We start from the raw sequence: 21255 nt of genomic DNA on the forward strand, positions 1-21255 counted from the left end.
AGAAAAATGCTCGCTGGTGAACAATGTTTTCTGGAATCACCCCTTTCGTAGTAGAGGGTGGATCACATCATAGTATGTTTGGACGATGTTGACTACTGTAGTTTAGTTCCTAGGCTGTAGACTTTTGGTTGCTTGTAGCGCAGCCCTACCTTTTTAAAGTTTATTTTATACATAACATGTCAGTGAGGTACACAACGATGTCGACGTATATTTTTCATTGTTGTTGTTGTTGTAATAAGAGCCGTCAGTTCAAGGAACGCTACACCTGTCAACAGCCGACATCAAACCGAAAGTGGGCTACCATCACCTCAGGTTAAAGGTCACATACATGCATAATACTCCAAAATCGTCCTCACAGGCCGTAGGCAGTCGACGAGAAGTGTACGTGTCTGTCCTGTCATGTAATTAATTGTATGTGACCTGTCTATCCCTTAGTACATGTTCCTTGCTCATCCCTAGAAATTTCCCTTGTTATTATTATGACTCCCCTACTATAAATTTATGTTGCTATGAAAAAAACTCATAGATTGACTGAATTTCGAATCCCACCTGCGGCTGCCTTAGCCAAGCCAGACCAAATGGTTTCACCGGCAGGTTAAAAGAAAAAAGCTGGACATGGACTCAGCAGGGTCTTGATAATGGATTAAGAAGACGAAAGAATGGACACGACCCTGCCCATGACCTGTCTTTGTGGTCCTCTTGTCTGCATGCACAAATACATGTGTACAAATATAACACCTTAGTCTTTGACAGGAAAACTGTGATATACGTTTTTAGTTCTTGCTTTACAATACGAATGCAAAAGGCTAAACTGTTCCTTGTCTTGGATAGAAAAAGAAATCTTATTTGTTAATCAGTTTATTTCGTTCTCTCTCTCTCTCACTCACACACACACTTTCTCCTCTCAGTAGGTTTAACAAGAAATGTTAATTTGTTGAAATTATAAAATCCTTTTTATTAGGAACACAGAAACATGTTCAAGATGCTCACGCCTACCATGACAGAAATGCTAATCCTACAATTTTGGATCAAGCTCACGATTCTTCTTGGCCTCATCCGCTGTCACAATATTTTTCAAGTAGGCCAGACTTTTATAATAACTCGCATTAAAGTCCATCTTGCCTAAGAACTCGTCCCTCGTGCGGTTGTACAGTCGTTCATGTAGACACTCCAGTGCCACACGACTGTAGTCCTGGTAGAACTTGTTGGCAAACATCTCTGGGCGCGTGTCCAGTAAAGGCAGGTCACCTGTTGACAAGATGCACACCTGGCGCACGCGCAGTCCACCAGCGCATTTGTACCCAAAGAGATGGGTTCCCCAGTTCTTGAACCGAGTCAGGAATGGTTTGATTAATGCATCCGTTTCAGGAGGACCTAGAAAAGAAAAAAATCCTGAGGTGTAGTTTTTCTAACATGCATACTACGAATAGACAGAGACTCAGACACAGAACGACAGACAGACATAAACAGGAAGTATTTTATTATTGTTTATTTTAAGTTTATTCAGGTGCTTTCTTCCTACATTTGTCTTTGTCAAATGGTGAGACAGCAGTACAACTTTCTTTTCTTTGGCGCAGGACTGGAACGAGTGTTCATCTTGCCTTGTATATGCTCAGAGGGCCCCCTTTATCCTTTCAAATTTATTTAGTTCTTTCTGGAGAGGTCATGTAAACTTTTATGCAACCAAGCCGACGTGTGTAACAAAAGTCCTAAAAGAAAGCCTGTGTTACATTTTAATGTTCTGTTAATCGTTCTCACAAGATTGTGAAGCTATGATTCAGTGTATTTTATGACTATTTTATGAGCAGGGAGGTGACATCTTATATATAATCCTGATGTGAGATAAACACCAGAAAAAAAATATATAAAAAGAACGACAATCGAGCATAAAAATGTCCTTACTCCAGCGATAATGACAAAGGTATACTTCTTTCCCTCGTTCGTCTTTCCACTACACAAAGTAAAGACTGCATGAAGTGAGAGACCGTGGAATGAAGAAGAGCTGGAAAAGGGAGAGAATGCAGTAAAAGAAAAAGCGAGAGAGGGGAATGTCAGAAGCTTTGTTATCACGACACCCAGGACATGAACGATGTTGATACTGAACAACGAGGGGAACAAAAGATTGTCAATGCCAATTGGCCGTTTAAAGCTCACCCGAGTCAAACAAATGTAAATTTGAGTGGGGTGGAATTAGTGTTTTACGGTGAGCCAGCAATTAAGATCATATATGGCAGAGCAGCCAGCCCTATAAACAGATGTCACAAGTAGAAAAAGAACAGCGTGCCCGAGACGAGACCTGAACCCAAGACAGCCAATCCTCATTGTATTGGGACAGGCGCTACCCGTAGTGCCACCCGGCCGCCAAACAAGACGTTAAGCATGATGTGCTAGCAGACTTAACCGACCATACGGCTGTTATCATGTATCGTCTGATATCTAATACTATTTCAGAAATATTGTAATAAAATGAGATTTTCTATCATTATTCCTTCAAAACACATTGTGTGGTTGTGACCGCCCTTCAATGATGGTCCAGTCATGGGCAGATGGGGTCATGATCTGTCAGTGTGTAAGAGTATGTGAGAGAGGTTACGGCAGTAAATCAGGTCAGTGAGATGAGGTCAGTGAGGTCAAAGGTCCATAATAGCAGGTCAGAGGAACCAGTGCAGTGTTGCGTGCCCACCTTTATAAGAACCTCTGATGCCAAGCTGCGGGTTGTGGTTGAGGGTGGAGAAGAACGCCTCATCAGGAATAAAAACACGCTGAGTCCAGTTGAGAAAGTCTTGAGCCACTGGACTGTGGAGAACGTAGTCCACGAAGTCCCTGTTGACAGCGATGTGCACTGACCCCTTCACTGGGACGATGCCGTGCGGGGGCGGACCTGCTGATGCCCAGCGTCCTTTGTTGGCCCTAGCAACAGTTGTCAAGGAACTGATTTAAAGGACTACTTGGGTCCAATTTTTTTTTCTAATGGTTAGACAAAATTCTGTGTCGGTGGTTTACTGTTGGACCAGTAGTAGGAAAAGCAGCAACAATGTTATTTCAAATGGCGATACTTCTGTATTTTTCATCTATTCGTTTAAATAAAAAGACATTTTCTCGATCGGCTTACTTCTTCCGAAACCCACCTTTCCACAGTACCTTCTATATCGTTGGCCCCGTTGTATGCTGTTAAAATACGAACAATTTCTAAGTTGGTTTTCAGTGGAAACTCCTGTCCAGTCAGGTTGATAAAATATTTCCATTTCTTAAATGCCCACAAGTCTTTCATGCAGATCAGTTCCGGTTCCAGCACAGTGAACCTCCCCCAGAGAACTTCAACTCTTCGTGAGGTCAGAAATACGTTGTCGAAGCAGTTAACTATGGCTGCCATTGTGTCATGAAATGAAGTGTCAGACTTGTTGTCGACGTGGAGGCAGTAGACATTTTGAGGTCGATAGATGACTTGTAACAGCTTCACCACCTACCGAGCAAACACAAGGCCATGTGTGAGGCTAGTCACATACAGCAACCATCAGCACACTGAAGGCTTCTGCGGTATAAATGCTATTATTCTTGCACAGAGATGTTATAAATCAGAGTATCTTTACGGGTCATGTGACACTTTAATGTCAAGGAATGTCAATACGAAGTTTCGCTCATAAATCTTTCTACCGACCAGCAGCCACTTAAGTTTAAGCAGCTAATCACAGTTTAAAGAATAAACAATCGGACTTAGTGAATCCTTCATTGAATATGGACTGAAACCCTTTATACAGTAGAAGCTTCTAATTTAAGACTCTGAAATACAACAAATCCGGGTAGTAACTTAGAGGCTCATTCCTTGAACCATGACTTCAAATACCTATAAATTAAAGTTCATTCATTTAAATGTTGAAATAATGCTCTTAAAACCATGTCATACTTTTGTGTCTTTTTTTTTTTTTTTTTTTTTTTTTTTTGCCATGCTTGTTTTGCTCTTCTTAAACTGTACCAAAGATTTATAGGGAAGCTAACTCTCCAGGTAAGAGGAATCGATCAAAACATGTTACCGTGGCAAACAAAGACTGTCTTAAAATGTACGACTTATATATTGAACGTGATTTCTGCAAAAATGTTGAAACAAAGTACAAACAGTCGATCACAATAATTTTATTTCTATAGACACGTGCATCTGCAAAAGATCCTTAATGAAGCACAATCGACTGATGTGCGCTGGTAAAGAGACAACAATGATGGTGGAAGGGGATGAAAGGGCATTTTAACCCAAAACCATATTGACTCCACCATGACCTTATCGTCCCAAGTAAGATCACATCGTCCTTCACCGAGATTCGAATCGACCAAACCCAGGTTAAATGAATTCCCGATGAATAACACTTGTTTCGTATCAACCAAACATCTGCATATAAATTTAATTTTAAAAAAATTTCCAAACTAAAGAATAATGATGGCTTTCTAAATGTAAAAAAAAAAATTAAAGAAAATTGCGTTATGTACCATTGTGTTATATGTTCTCCTAATATGTATTACAAAGCGACCATTTTGTTTAGTACGATATTAGCTTATTCAAACTTATTCGAACAACGCCTGGATCCGTTGATAATATTTGGCGTTGACAGCTACTGTCATTGCATTTCAACTGGTTCTTGTCATTTGTCCAAAGTAAAGTCATGACTATATCATGGTCAGATCCCGAAAACAGTACCTGGTAGGCGTCCTTAAAGACGAGGATGCTGTAGGCAATGGGAAATTTTCTTTCCTCCCTCGTCAGAGAGCTCATGATGAACCCGTTCTCCTTCCTGAAGACACTACAGTTCTTCGCAAGGCTGCTGATGCTTTCCATTGTGGGAATACGGGCAGCTTATCCACGATTTTTATAGAATGGTTGAATTCTTCCTCATCTCCAGAGAAAAGTCTGGCACAATCAACTTCTGCCACTTTGAATGGTTTCCATGGAAATGTCTTTTCTTTTTTTTCTTGTCTGAAAATCATTGACCACAATCGTTTATAAAACTTCAGTGATGCGGCTTTAATATTCTAAGGTGATCACGGGTAAAACGGGACATGAAAAGACATGTGTTTTTAGTCAACATCATGAAAGACACCTGTCTAGTCTTACCTGAGCACAGCTTGCTTCTCATTTGTTTCAATCCACTTCCAGCCTGAAATAAATGTCAAACAAGAAGCAGCAAGATCATTTATGGTGTAGTATCATAGCTCTATAGTCTATAGTCTATACCAACATGGACCCACTTGTAAATGAAGCATCGACCACACCTGTTAAACAATCCCGATAACCTGTTTCTTAAAGCGATAAAATCTCGCTGACGAGAAGGATAATGTCTTCGTCAAACAGGTGACAATCGAATTCAGAATTAAAAAAGACGCTTACGGACATTTTACGGGTTAAATTGAATTTAAAAATTGTGTAAAATTAAGATCAAAACTAACCAGAAAAACCTATCAAATATACAAGATAAAAGAATAATCACACATAAAGACAAACATGTGTAAGATAACAAGGATGGCGACTATAAAGACATTTAAAACAACAAAACGAAGTAGAGTCGGCAACCTACTGTAAGCGTGCTTGATATCTGCCCTCATCCACGCCGATATGTCAACTACTATGCAGATGACCACGCCAACCACACAGACTCCGACATCATCACCAAACAGCGGAGTGGCTTGTTCAGTCTCAGACAGGCCATCGATGATAATGTCGACGATCTTGCTAACGTGCCTCATTCACCCGGAAGTGCGAGGAGCTGGTCTCTGACGAGAGTGCAGAAGGTAGCACTAGACGGTGCGATGTAGAAACTGCTTACCACTCGGTCTCACTCCGTATCTACAAATCAAACAAATATAGTGCGTCAAACTTGAAGTGGTGTCAGATGTGAAGAGGTATTAGATGTGTGAGAGAGAGAGTGAGAGATGGGGGCGAATAGACAGAGAGTACTGGGATTTGACAGGGACCTTCGACTTCTATACCAAGCCTTCAATTGAATAAATGGCAGTTATTGAAAGAGAGACAGAGAGAGTTGTAGGAATGCACACACACACATCTATACCGCAAAGAAAGGGAGGAAGAAAGGATGGTAGTAGCTATAGTAGAAGCAAATGCAACAAAAATGGTGTATAAGGGAATGAGGAAGGCAACGCTAATGAAAATGACGAGTTGTAGACTCATCTCTGGACAAATATAAGCTGTCAATGTAAACTTCTATAAATAGTTTAGATAGCTTGCTCTCATTATTACCAGATTTCGTTAATCTATGTAACGTGTCATACTTTACCACACACGCATCCTAACCAAAATAACAATACTTTGCAAGTGAAAGGTGATGTCGTTGAGCGAGGCCCTTTGGGGATGGGAAGAGGTTTATCACGTGACAAGCAGCCATTTCTGATTCTTTCTTATGTTTATCGAACTAAGATGCAAATGTCTCACTGTGTACCTTATCAACTCAGGGAGAGATAGAAAGAGAGAAAGCATAATGAATAAACGTGGTTTTGGGTTTGTTTGGGTTTTTTTTTATATTTCAGCTCCGACCTGCAGCATAGGTCAGCCTGACGTTGTCACGATACTTATCTGTCGAAAAACGATCAATGTGCAAAGGACTTGCTATAAATCGCATGTATTTTTTTAATATGTCACCCTTGATTTTAAAACTTAACCCAACGTCCTACAAATTGGTATTATGTATTAAAGGTATTATAAAAGCAAAAATAAAACTGCTTGGAATCTCGCAAAGAGTAGGATCGGTTTGAATCTCGTCTATTTTCGTGTCTGATCATGTGGAAAAAGTTAAATGTTTTATAGGATGCTGTGTTTAATAAGAGAAATTAACGGGACTCTTTCGTTTGTTTCAACGAAGTCTCGTCCTCCCCTGTCGTCACCTCGATCCCAGTGTCAGCTGATGCAATGATATGGTTGGACCTCTCATACCATCTTAATTGTTATCACTTATATATATATATCACTAATATAACTAACGACACACCACCAATCACTTGAGTTCAAATCCTAACAATGACCGACACTTCCTGTCCCTCGCTGACGTCACACAGCACGTCACAGGTTATCACCGCGGTTACAACCTTTACTACACCTTTAAGGTAGGAACCTTCACGGTCATTACAGCGGCATACCTGTGAGTGTACTCACTAGGGCTGCATACTTTCTAAGTGTATCCATTAGGGTTGCATACTTGTGAATATATTCATTTCAGCATACACATTTGCATACACTTGCTTTTTATGTTTCCGCTAGCTGCGACCTAAATTTTTCTGACTGGCTTCAGTACCTCGGTTGTCCTTTGGGGAAGAAAAAAAGTCGCAAATCACTTTCACAAAAGTCGATTTGAGTCCCGACATCTCACATCACAAAAAAGACTGAGAAAAGGATTAGTCGATCTCAGCTCCTCCAGACACCGGATCAGGATCACTGCTCAGTTTCTTATAGACCCACCAAAGTCGTAAAAAAAGAATCAAAGAAAAAGATTTGTGAACAGCTAACATCGTTACCTGGTGGAAACAGCTCTCATAAGCTGGGTTTTACCTGTGCCAGGTGTGTCTGTCGTTTTCTTGGTGAATGCATCCGACAGGATAGTGTGTGTTTTAAAAAAAATTATTATTGTTGGTTTTTCTTCTTAAAATCGGTTTTTCTTATCGCCCGTTCGGCTGTCTTTGTTTGCATTTGTGCCCCAGAACTGTGCTGCAATATGTTCAGAAAAAATGCTGAAAAGGTAGAAAGGGGGATTGAGGGATGGTAAGTTAAATTTGGAGGTGGACGTGCAAGACGTTGTTGACACATTTGTTTACCAAACCAGCACGCGCACATATATATATATCCACCCACGCAGGGAATGTGACATTTGTCAAGGGGGAGATAACTAACATCAAGTCGGGTCATGGCACTAACCACCCGATTAGTCTACCAGTGCTTTGTGCAGCCGGCTCCAGCTACACACACCCTGATGTTGATGCGCCTGGCGTTGAGCTCTTCAAAATGCATTTTCATTCTTCCGCATGTTGCCTGCACTCGCTTAACCTGACTTTGAGACATTTGTGTGGATCAGTGCTGTCCGGCTATGTGGCCGGTCAAGCTGTGCTCATCACAATAAACTCGCGTGTACCAATCGGGTCAGGAGAGGTATGGAACACGAACACGGTCTTCAGCACCTTGCTGACCACATGTGCCGCTGGCAAATGTGGCGGCGAAGGTGGAGGAGACCTGTTTTGAAAACACTCATGCTGTGAGGTGAAATTTGATGTTGTGATGTTAAATAACACCTTGATAATATCATGTTAAATAGAAGAAAATCGATGATGTGTCTAAAGTCAAAAGCTTTTTGAGATACCTGCAATCCTTCACTTGCCTCGGACAGAAGAAAGTTTGACGACAGCCAGGTAATAATCACTACAGCCAGGTATACATTCATTCATATTTAGTAATAATCATTACAGCCTGGTACATATTCTTTGACATTTAGTAACAATCACTACAGATGCATTAGTAAAATGTATGCATACAGATGGAGTCCATTGGAAGATCGTGCAGTAGAGGAAGGTCTACACACATTTGTTCGTGTTGGCTGATGCGTTAGTCAAACCAAAGAGAATCACATTTGGTCAAACATTTCTGTAGTAACTTGTACCAGTTTCAGACGAAAAGAGCCATATCAACGATATAATAACAAGCAAATGAAAGATCAGTGATATATAACCATGCATACAAGCTAACGAGATCAGAATGGTTCATAAAGAAACACGCTAATGAGATAAGCATAAACAAACACGCTAATGAGATAAACATAAACAAACATACATACGCTAATGAGATGCTGGTGTCGATCAATGGGATCCACCGCCGAACTCTCGTCACTCACGCATTACATGTTGGCGATGATAAGCCTGCGCTTCAACTTTGCATGACCCGCGTGTTTGCAGGCCTGATCAATGCTTGACCAGACATGCACCCGCATGACGCTTGCATCCCGACGTCAGCAGTTTGATAACGATGGCGCGAGACACGTGCAACAATTTCTACCCGCGACAGATGGCGCGCTTCATGTCGCGTCAGAATTCGGAACGTGAGCTTTGTTTGTGTTCACCAAGTCCTTTAATTTATGATGACAGCGCCCAGGCCTGGCAGACATTAAAGCAACTAAGACAGGGGTCGTTTTTGTTTGTTTGGTTGTTTTTTTTTTTTTGTTTTGTTTTTTTTAATTTTCCGCTTTGCTGTTAAAGTTGCCTGGAGACAGAGACAGAGCATAACGTGGTGGATGTAGTAGTGAAGGTCTCGGGTATTTTAGCGGTTTCTCTTTCTTGGAGCACAACACGCACCAGGGAAAATTGCAAGCTTGTGCGATGACGAGAAAGTTGTCAGGCATCAAGTGTCCGCAAAACGAGTTTGAAGACAAATCGTAACAACGATGTCGAGACAAAAATCCGATGATTTTAAATAGTCACTGAGGTTTTGGAATGAAGTATGGACAGCGCTACGTGAAAAATGCAGTTAAACGAGAGATATATGTAAACAAAGATTGACGACAACAAGATATATCGAGACAGGTAAACTTTTGATATTTAAAATAGTCGGAGAGTAAAAATATAACTATAAAACATCACTTGTAGCTTTATTCCACTTGATGTTTTAAATCTTATTTTAGCACAGGAATTAGTCCTTTCTCGAAGACATCTGACGTTTCCCTGCTCGAGAAAGAACACACGAACTATAATATCCCTGGACTGCTGGCAGACGATTTTCTTTTCCAAGTTAACTACTAAAACGAGGCACGATACAAGAAAGCTTCCGGTTTAGTTACATTCTTTGTTACAATGCGCCGAGACTAACAGCGGAACACTTAGCAAGTGGCTAAGCGTTGGTCTTGGCGGACAGACAGCAATCCATCTCTACACGTCCATGCAAGTGTTTTAGCGTCAGACGACTTTCAACAGAACTCATTAATGAGCGCAGTATGCTTTGTGAAACACCAGTTGAAAGTCACTTTCTACATTTCGTCTTCGGTTTTTGTTTCGTTGGTTGACAAAGCTCTTGATAAAGCTGTCATGATTTTCTTGTCATCTTGCATATGGCGCCTTAAGAAGCGAGGATTTTTTTTTATTTTGCTACGTGGCTACATCGATAATGCTGCTGTGACAGTCGCCAGCTGAGTTCAACAAGTACAAGCACCTGACTTGTATATTTGCAAGTGTTTATAAATGCCAAAGCAAATGACAGCGACAAGAGCTGTTTTTAACCCTTCAGTCGACTCATAATGTAAATCAATTAATTTACAGGACATGCTGTTTTTCAAAGCAAGATTTATTAATCCTATAATGTACTACCCAAGCGGTCACTTCCATCTCCACATTTCATGTCTTCTGCTTCCTGACGCAGCGTCTTTCCGAGGCAGATATAACACGAGGAATCTGATGAACAGACAAAAATAAATTAAACAGGCAGAGCAGGTTCCACAGCACCCCTTCTGACCATCCACTAGTGACTAGTCAGTAACTTGCCACCTTGAACGTCGCTTTTATAAGTTGCCGTCAAAAGGATCATGAAAATGGAAGTACGGCCACCGAAGGCATTGTTTTTAAACAACATTAAAGCACTTCAATTTGATACATGTAAACAGAAAGCATAGAATGTTGCAGTATTCAAAAATGGGAGATTTTTGCTGTTCATGAATAGCCATAAACTCCCTTCAAGTTCTTTATGTATATACATGGCATAACCTTCATGCCTACACAGTAGTTTTCAAATGCATGTGTGTAATAAACACTTTTTAAATTTTTTTACAAATTAATGGCATGAGACATTCGAAAAAATTTAAGTTACACAAAGTAAACTATTTCCAAACATGGTCATCTTCCTTTAATCATAAAGTTCGACTAGTGGACCACAGACGTTTTTTTAGATGCAACTGTCCACACTGACATAATATTTTTTCTGTTTAATGCAACCAGTATTTATTTTTTTGCAGTGGGCCCTGCACAAGATGAAACTTTGCATCCTATAAATAATAAAGTAATAGAATCAAAGCACTGTAGTTCACATAACAGTGTACATAATTCTTTTTGTGCATTCAGCAATGGCACACATGCTTCCAAACGATTAAGCAATGTAATCTGGCAGAGGTGCTGAACCTTTAACTAGAAGTACACAACTAGCAATCGCATAATGAGATGTCACAGGCAGTTTTTACCAAAGAGATTTGTGCAAGCGAAATTATTTATATTTGAGTTCTCAAAGTATTTTTTTTTCTTGCAGTTGGTGTGTTTGAAGTAATAGTATGTAAAGACCTTACCCAGTGACTCACTTTTTAAGGTCTTTAAATGGCAGTACATTCAGGTTTGGAACAAACATCAAAAACATCACATGCACACTCTCTCTCACACACACACCTGCATGGACACAATGACAACATTGTAAACCATGCAACTTGTTTATGACCTTTATTTTAACATGGCATGTACTATTTACAAAATGCATATTTGATAAGAAGAAATGAAGACATGGGTTTACGAAAACTGACATGATGTTCTGCTTCCAATCTGTATTCACTTCTTGGGTGGTGGTCTGCAAAATAAAAATTGCAAATTAAAATCAATCTAAATTCTTTAATTCATTATTAAATATTATTTATTTTGAAGAAAGCTTTTTTAAGGATCAATCAAAAGGAAAACATGGGACAGAGGGTGGAACTTTACACCACCAACACCAACAGTGATGCCACGGACAAGCAGCTTGCCCTGAAAATAAGTGTCATGAGCTGAAAAGCAATAGTACAGCTGATTCCAGATCTGAAATCAGGACAGACAGTCCACACCGTGTTGTGACTAATGCTTTTAACTAGCAACAGAATAATGACTCAATACGTTGCACACAGAGGACTACAAATGAACTGACAGTCATCCATTCAAGAAACATGAGCTTTAACAAATGGCATCACACCAGCATTAACTAAGAGCATGAATGAGAAAAAAAGAACTGAGAAGTGGCTGGAATAGTATGCATGATTCTAAAATAATAGTAATAAACATTTGATTTATTCAGTGCATAATCACGCTCACAAAGAGGCATGCTCTCAGTGCTTAAGAGACATGGACATATTACAAAATACAGCAGTAGAATGCAGAAGTAAAAAAAAAAAGCAAACATAAATGGCATAAAGAAGAATCAGGGAACAAGCAATAAGGATGGAGAGTGTCATAAATCTGCAGAGAAAGACAAACAGTTACATGTCTATCAAGGGTTATGTCTGCATTAACAATGAATCCATTAACATTAAGTTATAGGAGTGAAGTCTATAACAGACATATCACAGTCATGCTGGCTTAAAAACATTTGAAAAAAAAAGAAGAAAGAAACCTTTTCATGCTATAAACAAATCAACTCATGTGAAATCATCCTCTGCCACTGCTCACCTGTAAATGCCAACAACCACAGCATGGTCACGTTCATATGGTTCCAATGTTATCTGTTCAAGAGGCTTAATCTTCTCTGCTCTCAATTTGCTTACTTCCCCTGCAAATACTACTTCAGGTTCTGCTGTCGAGTCAATGCAGTTTGCCTGTAACAATCATCACAACAGTCTGTGTGCACTGTTCTCCACTAAAGCAACAAGGGGTGTGGGTGGTTGCTTGTAGCATGTGTTTACTGGGCCAGACTATTTCACCACTAGTTGTCTCTTCGTTGTTGATTACACATAAATGACAAATCAACTTACCAATCATGAAATAAGTTTACATAGAATGCAATTCTTCTGATCTAGATTACAAAAGCTTTATGGTTCTTGAATGATTGCTCCTTAGAGCAAAAGGTCTACAAATATTCAATAGGCATGAAGCATTTGTCATGGTCCAAGTGGAGATGCAAATTTTAACATAGCTGCAGCTGGAACCCCTTTTTATAGATCAATGTATTTTAGAAGTCCATAGTTTAATGAGTTTTCTTTCCAATTGTCATCCGCAATAAAAAGATGATGTTTATAACTGGTCTTAATTATGCATATCTGCTATGCAAAACAACAGAATTTCATCGCTGAGTTTTGCTGGAAAAGTAATTTCGGGACTCAATACAGCACTCGAGAAACTGACCTTGATGGAGATGACCACGTGACCTTCATTTTTCAGATACATATGTGCATTGATTGCCACGATTCTTGCCTGATCTGGTTGGGCAACATCAGCAAAAATGGTATCCACCATGCCTGCAAAATATTCAATAGACATTGAAAGCACATTGTATTTAAATATTACCAAATCCATTTGTTGTAATTATCATTTGATACACAAATCTATCAATCTTTTTTTTTTTTTTTTTTAAGAAACAGAAGAGGTAAGTAAAAAGATATTAGATTTACTCCTCATAACCCACCTCTTTCATTTTTTTGTTTATATCAAAACGTTTGTAATGTACCATGCACCAACAATCATCCGATATTTGTCATAAAGTACACACCAACAAGCATCCGATATTTGTGAGGGTGCCTTGCATCTTCAATAATAGGAATGATGTTTGGCCTTTTCTTAGCAACGTTCAGGAGATCCCGTCCACTTCTGTGTGAAAATTCAACTGCATACACAAGACCCTCCTAGAACAAAGAAAAAATGGTCTTGAAACTGTCCATCCACACCAAATACCTCCTAAGGATTCTCCTCTATAAATTAAAGATCCCCAAGATAACCCTAACACATCTCTTACGGTACAGCGAGTTCCCGCGATCCCCTGGTAACCATAGCGGCGAATGCATGCAAATGAAATTTCGACCGGTATTTTTAAAAAAAATACATTTAGTAACCTACAAGAAAAACAACTATCTGTTTTAAAGAGCATTTTAAATACATTTATGTGCTGTAAATTTTTAAAAATATACTTTTTGTTTTCTTGCAGCAAAATCAATTGAAAGACTGTAACTAAATAGGACAGAGAATTCACAAATCGGAAAATAGGTTAAAGTACAACATTAAGAATAAAATATTTATACAATATATACACATAAGTACAAAACAGACATATATTTCATTAGAATATAGATTAGAATTTAAATATTACTGACTTTTTTCTTCTCATTTTCAGTTGTTTAAGTACAAATCCATGTTGAATTGAGTTACTGACTTTGACATAGCACAAACTAAAATTTGCCTGCTTTCATTTTCAAATATAATGAAATACCTGACTGGCTGACTTTTGGGGGATATAACAGGAAGAAATCATAGTGGAGCAACTCCTAAAGGCTACAGTGATTTCTCCCTTATGTATTAATTCATTTATGCACAAAATTACAACCTCAGACTTCCACCATGGTTACAACATGTTGCACACCTGTGCATGGTGTGTTAACTAAGTCAAGCTGCAGGGTTGCTTTAAAAACCCTGTTTTTCTTATCTCATATTGATAATTAAAATGTACTAGCTCTAGAAAAAAGTGTAATGCCACAATGTTTACTGCCATGCCCATCTAGCTCCAGGTTGCAACAATATCCAATAGAATTTTTTTAAAATTCCACAATGCACAGATAAACCAAAAACATACAGATACACAAAAAATACTATATTAAACATCGCAAGAAAAAGGCTCCACATATACACAAAGCAAAATAGTCATCACCAGCAAAACAAGCCATATATATAACACACTTCACTGTAAACCTCCTATCAATACAACAAAACTGTCTCAAGCCCTAGTTTAAAAGCTAAACCCAACATACAACAAATAGCAAATTTACATTCATTGCACAAAAACCCAAAAACTACAACTTACTGGCCCGACAAGGTCAGAAACATGACTGACAGTGGTCCCTGAAGCAGCACCCAAATATAAGACTTTGGAGCCAGGTTTAATGTGGATGTTTTCAACGCCACCAATAACAGCTGCTGCCAGTTTTGAGCGGAATGGATTCCAAGCCCTGTATTCAACTTTCTGATCCCCATCCTGCAGCACAGACAATTCTAAAATTTAAGAGCAATGGTTGCTTGAAATGACACTAAAAAGTATACAAATATATGTGTATGTGTACACACACACCTTCGTGTATAGTGTTGCCCTAATACTTAGACATCACCCTCAACTCCCTCCCCCCAGGAAAAAAAAATGCATGTGAGTATAACCTACGTCACACTTGTGTTTTGAATAAATTTAATAATTATCATTTTTTAATAATTGTGTTTGTTTAAGCATTTGCTTTATGGGGTATATTTATCTAGCTCCACCCAAACTTTTCAATAAATAATACAATTTATGCAAATAACATTTTCATAGTTTCAGATTAGTGCAAGTCATGTTCCTTGGTTTCGAAATTTTATAGATATGGTAAATGTACAACAATGTGCAGTGACATCTGATTACTGTTAAAGTTGAAAAAAAAAAATTCCTATTTAAAGATGATAACTTCTACTTGCTGGTGACACAAAGCAGCAAACTCAGTTTTAGTTGAAGAGATGTTATGGGAATCGTGTGATGCAATCAGATATTCTTAAAGTATTCTCAGTATACTAACCTCCACGGTGATCCTTTTCTCGCCATAGACCGAATCACCAGGCACCAAATTTTTAGTTACAATGGCATCCTCTTTACCACGTGCAATAAACACACCTGAAAGTTATACTACATTTCAATCATCTGAATTGTGTGTATTTGTTACCAACAAATGCTCTAATGTCTTAAAACTGGTATTCAAAAGAAATAACCTCATCATTCTTACATGTGTAAGCATGCACACAAAACTATGCATTCTTTAGAAGCAAAAGTAGAAATGTTTCCAAATAATTGCTCCAAAGCAATTTAGACAAATGAACAAAATTATACAGATGCACAATACAAACACTTTTACCAAGCAATCAAAGAAAATAATAAATATTATTTCTAAGCAAGCGCTTAAGACTTGCCTGCAAACCTGTGAGGCTCCACCAATACTTTTCTCCCACCTGTCATTCCTCCTCTACCTGAAAAAAGCCCCACAAAATAAGTAAAATATTGGTAATAAATAAATGCACCGAAAAACTGTGACTTTTTCAAGGTACCAACAATAAACTGATTTTTTTTTTAAATCTGTAAACCTGTATACAGCTGCATTCTGTCATACATACATGTTCGAAAGCATACAGGTCACATGCAACCCACCTGTTCTTAAGTGCACATGCACCTGCTTATATAAAGTATACAAATACAGTTTTAGTAACTTACCACCTCTTCCTCTTCCTCTGCCTGTGGAAAAAAAAAACACTTAATAAAGATTCTTCTGTGAGGAAGTATATGCAAAACATGATAAGTGAAGAAAAGGCATCTAGAACATAGACCTATAACCAGCAGTTTATATGATAAAATTAGGAAGAGTATATTCCTAAAACACTCTAACGGGATTCGTTTATACAAAGTCTGATTAATTTTTGTCAGTGCTCATGTATTACTCCATAAGCAATAAAAAAAAGTTTAACAATTGCAAAAAATATAAAAGGAAACAGCTCTAAGCTGACTTATCTGTTTATGAATCTTCTGGAACCAAATGAACCATCTCAGAATTAAATAATTTGTTTGATATTTCTTACAGGAAAGTAAAAATAAAAACCCAACTAATATTAACACTAGTCATGCCCCTTCCAAAAAAAAAAACACAAAAAAAAAACAGCCAACAGTGTCAAAACTACAGAACCATTAGCCTAATGCAAAACCATGCTGAAGGTAATCCAGAATCGCATCAAGACCGCCAATAGTTCTTCATAGTAACATCATGCAACCATCTCTCTCACAACCAACACACCTCAATCAATGGCAGGTTAATATGAAACCTATGCGTATGTGATAGCAGACATCAAAAGAGAACTCCTGGATCTTACCAAAAGTAAAGTCTGTTTAAGTCCCTTGTAGAACCAATCCTGTTTTATGGATTTGAAATGTAAACTCTTCTTGTTGATACAGAGAAAAGAATCCAGGCATTTAAGAACAAGTGCCTGAAGGCTGCTCTAAATCTTGTACAGGGAGCATAAAACTAATGACTGTACAAGAGAAGAGGGAGGGATTTGCCAAGTGACATTACACTAAGCTAGGAATTTAACTTGACAAAACAGTCACCACACCAGGAACCACTACTGACAACAGTCAAGCAACAAAAGATTTGGCCTTGTGACCTGGCATGACACTCTGTTGAAGACTGTTCCTCAAGGTGTCTTAGGGGCAGGTTGATGTCATGTTGGATATAACTGGCTTTTAAATGTAAGGAAGTAGACTAATTGTCATATGCAGGACTTAAGCATCCCCAATGACCAGTACAAGTCAAGAGATTAATGATAAATAAAATTTCCCCAAGCATCTGACTTTTCAGCCAAACTCAATCACTACAGCTTAGATATCTGCACAAATCTGCCAAAAACTCGACTGAAAGAGGTAGATATTCTTTTTCAAACAAATTTAATTTTAAAAATTCCATCAGTCTATTGTAGTATATTTTAGTATATGAAGGTGTTTTACATTCTGTTTACAACCACCATTTTAAGCTAGGAATTTTTTTAAAAACTGCTTTCAAAAGAATTTATTATACTGAAAAACAAAACAGATACATACCAAAAAGACAGGATGTTAGATTTACTAATCCTGGCTACAAAGATTGTATCTTTTATTTTAAACTCTAACTAAATACACTCCATTATTGGAAATAAGATATATTTAGAAAAATATTGTTAATGGCAATTAACTTGCAAAAGACTGGCTTCAATATGACAAGCATGTAAAAGTCTTCATAAAGATGATGATATTCTTAAACTAAACTTCACAAGCTCATTTGTACTCTCAGCAGACTGCATGACAGTAGACAACCAAGTATTTTTTTTCAAGAAAAAGAAAATTACTGTAGAGGATAGAAAAACAGATATATGGACATGTTTTACATATTGATGTTAATCTATTTTACACTATCTGCAATTTGCTTTCTCATGTCTACAGATATTGGCCACTCACCCCCTCCTCGTCCACCTCGACCTCCTCTGTCGCCCCCACCTCTTCCACCCCTGAAGCCACCACGGCTTCCACCATCTCCAAATCCACCGCCGAATCCACCTCGACCTCCTCTGTCACCCCCACCTCTTCCACCCCTGAAGCCACCACGGCCACCTCTTCCTCCGGCTGGTGAGAAACCTGAAATATAATAATTAAAATAAATATTACATTACAGAGAATGCAGAAATAGTTCACAGTGTATAAGAGTAAGTCAAAAGTGAAAATATTATATTTACAATAACGAGCATTTTAATTATCATAGCAAAGGCACTAGAGGTTTGCTTAAGTAAGAGTTCATTGTTCATCACTTTTTCAAAGACTAAACACCAAAACAATGAAGGGGGAGTTTCCTCATTTCTTGTTCAGTTGCTGGTAAACTAAAGAGAAAGCAGGCTGATTTTGTTGTTACAAGCACTAGGTCCCCACGAGGCTGTTGTCTATCACCCCTGTTGTACACTGACAGCTACAGAAGTACAGAGAACAGCTTACTCATTAAGTTCTCTGATGACACTGCATTGTTAACTCTTTTGCAGGAACATAAGAAAGAGGATGTTATTCCTTAAATTTTTTACAGCGGTGCGATGAGAACTGTCTGGAGTTAAATGTAGACAAAATAAAAGAAGTAAATATAAAATTTAGGAGAATCAAAGAGAATTTTGTTGCTCACAGTGTGATACACAGTAAACCTGTTGAAAGTGTTAACTCTCTGAGGTACCTGGGAATTTTTTTTTGATTGCCAGCTCAAATGAAATTTAAACAACAAATACATTGTTAAACATGGCCAAAAAAAAATGTACCATCTTCGTAAGCTCAATAGTTTTTCAGTTAGTTAAGCAATCTTATGGCGCTTTTACCGGTTGTTTATTAGAGTCTTTTATCCTTTTCATTTGTATGCTGGTTTCTCTCTGCCATGATAAGAACAGTCTGAACAGTATTTTCCACATCTGTTCTAAGATAATTGGTGCCGGACAGAGGGATTTAGCGTTTTTTTTTTTTTTGTTTTGTTTTGCTATCAACAAACAGGAAAGCTTCGTATATTTGGTCTATACCTGAACATGTACTGACAAGAGAATTTGTATTACTAAGCTCAGGTAAACCCTATTCCATGCCAATATGCAAAAGTAACAGACACCTGAAATCATTTGTGCCATCTGCGGTCCAGCTGCTCAACTTCAGATGAAGTGTCAGTGGTGTGTTTGTGTGTGACGTAGATGCGCACATGATTATTTTTGATGAAAGTTGTTGTTTTATAGTATATATATATAAATTGCCTTCCTTTTTACATCTTATCGTTGCATCTTTCAGTGAACTTGTTCTACTTTTATTTTAACTTACTGTAACTCTTTTTTATATTGCCCACTGGGACCAAGAAAGTTGATCATTCTCATTGTCTTACGCAGCACATCAAAATAGGATGGTATTTTCAGACAGAGCAAAATCTTCAAGTAAATTTGTGCATAACTACAGTAAAAATCAGCAAAAAATATCAAGTCCACTTAACAAACGATGTTGATTTTGAAATAATTTTTTATGAGGGGGATCTGAATATAAAGAAACGGAAGTAATTGTATAAACTTACATAAACATTTCATACGTGGTATTCATGTACATGCTTCAATTGATCATGCTGGGAAAATGTTTGATTTTAAAAATGCATGCATAGGAACACATTTAAGCAAATTAAAAGCGTTATCTATCATAAAGGTAGCCATAAATGTTTAACCTGCCAGTTAAATTAAGTATTAAGCTTAATGCTTTCAATAAATTTTCGTGCTTTTAGAAATTGCCTATTTAACAGAAAAAAGAAATCTTTAAAAATCCCTACGTTCAAAAGAAAAAGTTTTACATTTAAGCTATACATGTACATCAATTTACTGGATATTGGAATGCTTTCTTTTAGCTATAATTTATATTCTGATGGTGACCTATTGATGTATAATCCTGGAAACAACCCAGTTTCCGCTTTTGAAAATGTGCTGCATAAAACAACGTGTTTTTATTATATTTAAATGAGCTGTGTTTCAGCACATCATAAACAAAAAAGTTGAGTAGCTACAATCTTTAAATTGGTACGACTGCAGCCCTACTACCATGAAGCCTAATCATCCCAGTCTTGCATTAGCTTTATTAACAAAATAATTAATGATAGTTTGCAGGATGTACTTGAAACATTTCTGATACATTAATCGATCGACAATCCGGCCGTAAATGACATACCTGGCCTTCCCATTCTTGTAAGCGTCCTTAAACCTTTCGAGCTTTCCACGTGCTGAACTCAAAATGAACACCACAGCTTCCGGTTACAAAAGAGTTATATCCCATTACATGTATGGTAGACTCAAACCTTAACTGTGTGGCTGATTTCTTGACGCGAGAAAGCATGAAAACCTTATATTTTATTTAAAATTAAATTTATGCAAGTTATTTTGGGGATTGAACTTTTTATATATGTGTCTTATATAAGCGCTGAATAATTTAAAATAAAGTACTTGTACTTTTTTGAAAACTTTGTTTCATGACTGGGGTACGATAATAGGAGACGCCGCTTGTCACCATGGCAGTGAGCGGATAAGGGTTCATATCTCGTCTCGGGGTTTTCTCTAGATACTCTAGGTTTCCTCCTCCCATCCCTCTTCCCAAAGTGCGAAATCACCTCAGGGTAGACGTACTTTCCTACTAAATAAATCAACCGATCACTTGATTATCGTTTAAGTCCGAATTTCAAGCAGATTACATCTTAACCATCAAAAGTGTAAAACAATTCTATAAAATTTGGATTGTTATCGAGAGTTTTTGAAGCTGTTCAATTTGGTGTAATATTATTTGATATTTGTCGGCAACTAGTTCCAATTTGAAGCTTCTGTAAAAAGTAACATATTTACGTTTAGCAGCTGATCGAACAATGTCGGATAAATACTTTTCCATCCGAATAATAGTCTATTGCAGTGATGCACAACCTACGGCCTGCGGGCCATACCATTTCGCGACGCGGTGCCATCCGGCCCGCGAAACTTTGCCCACACCGAAAAATACAAAAAAAGAAAAAAAAAAGGAAGAAGAAGTATTTATCCCCACGTACTCATCTTTTTTTCGATGGACGATAATTCAACTTGGTGTCTCTACGATGCAGCCGGACATTCAGAGGTTGGTTTCGGGAAAACAACTTTAAATATCCCACTAATTAGTACATAATTAATGGAAACTTGTTTCTAATAAAAAATATCCTCTATTTTTTTTCTTTTTGTATTTTTGCGCGAAGTGGCCCGCGA

At 37.9% G+C, this 21255-nt stretch overlaps 2 protein-coding genes across 3 annotated transcripts; both read right to left on the reverse strand.

Moving 5' to 3' along the window:
- Positions 1–941: 941 nt before the first annotated feature.
- LOC112571042 (beta-1,3-galactosyl-O-glycosyl-glycoprotein beta-1,6-N-acetylglucosaminyltransferase-like) lies at positions 942–9650 on the reverse strand. Its single transcript, XM_025249831.1, has 7 exons — positions 8817–9650; positions 5562–5830; positions 5102–5144; positions 4688–4963; positions 3129–3463; positions 2684–2910; positions 942–1374 (listed from the first exon to the last, which is right to left on the reverse strand). The coding sequence occupies exons 4-7, from the start codon at positions 4823–4825 to the stop codon at positions 1016–1018; spliced, it is 1059 nt and encodes a 352-aa protein (XP_025105616.1). The 5' UTR covers positions 4826–4963; positions 5102–5144; positions 5562–5830; positions 8817–9650; the 3' UTR covers positions 942–1015.
- A 1781-nt stretch (positions 9651–11431) lies between these two features.
- On the reverse strand, positions 11432–20317 carry LOC112571058 (rRNA 2'-O-methyltransferase fibrillarin-like). Of its 2 annotated transcripts, none has more exons than XM_025249854.1 (10): positions 20204–20317; positions 17948–18124; positions 16184–16201; positions 15883–15939; positions 15495–15589; positions 14759–14929; positions 13457–13589; positions 13093–13205; positions 12421–12566; positions 11432–11572 (listed from the first exon to the last, which is right to left on the reverse strand). In XM_025249854.1, the coding sequence occupies exons 1-10, from the start codon at positions 20214–20216 to the stop codon at positions 11554–11556; spliced, it is 942 nt and encodes a 313-aa protein (XP_025105639.1). In that variant the 5' UTR covers positions 20217–20317; the 3' UTR covers positions 11432–11553. The 2 variants fall into 2 exon arrangements, with proteins under 2 accessions (XP_025105639.1, XP_025105638.1); XM_025249853.1 differs by having other exon boundaries at positions 16181–16201.
- Positions 20318–21255: the final 938 nt, after the last annotated feature.

This window comes from Pomacea canaliculata, linkage group LG8 (genome assembly GCF_003073045.1).
Source record: "Pomacea canaliculata isolate SZHN2017 linkage group LG8, ASM307304v1, whole genome shotgun sequence".
Lineage (NCBI taxonomy): Eukaryota > Metazoa > Mollusca > Gastropoda > Architaenioglossa > Ampullariidae > Pomacea > Pomacea canaliculata.

Coding starts and splice junctions, on each gene's coding strand:
- LOC112571042 (XM_025249831.1), bottom strand. CDS start 4,825: ATGGAAAGCATCAGCAGCCTTGCGAAGAACTGTAGTGTCTTCAGGAAG. Junction 3,464..4,687: donor TCTTTAAGGACGCCTACCAG/GTACTGTTTTCG, acceptor TTTGCTCGGTAG/GTGGTGAAGCTGTTACAAGT. Junction 1,375..2,683: donor CATCAGAGGTTCTTATAAAG/GTGGGCACGCAA, acceptor TTTCTTTTCTAG/GTCCTCCTGAAACGGATGCA.
- LOC112571058 (XM_025249853.1), bottom strand. Junction 16,202..17,947: donor TCGAGGTGGACGAGGAGGGG/GTGAGTGGCCAA, acceptor TTTTTTCCACAG/GCAGAGGAAGAGGAAGAGGT. Junction 15,590..15,882: donor GGAGCCTCACAGGTTTGCAG/GCAAGTCTTAAG, acceptor TATAACTTTCAG/GTGTGTTTATTGCACGTGGT.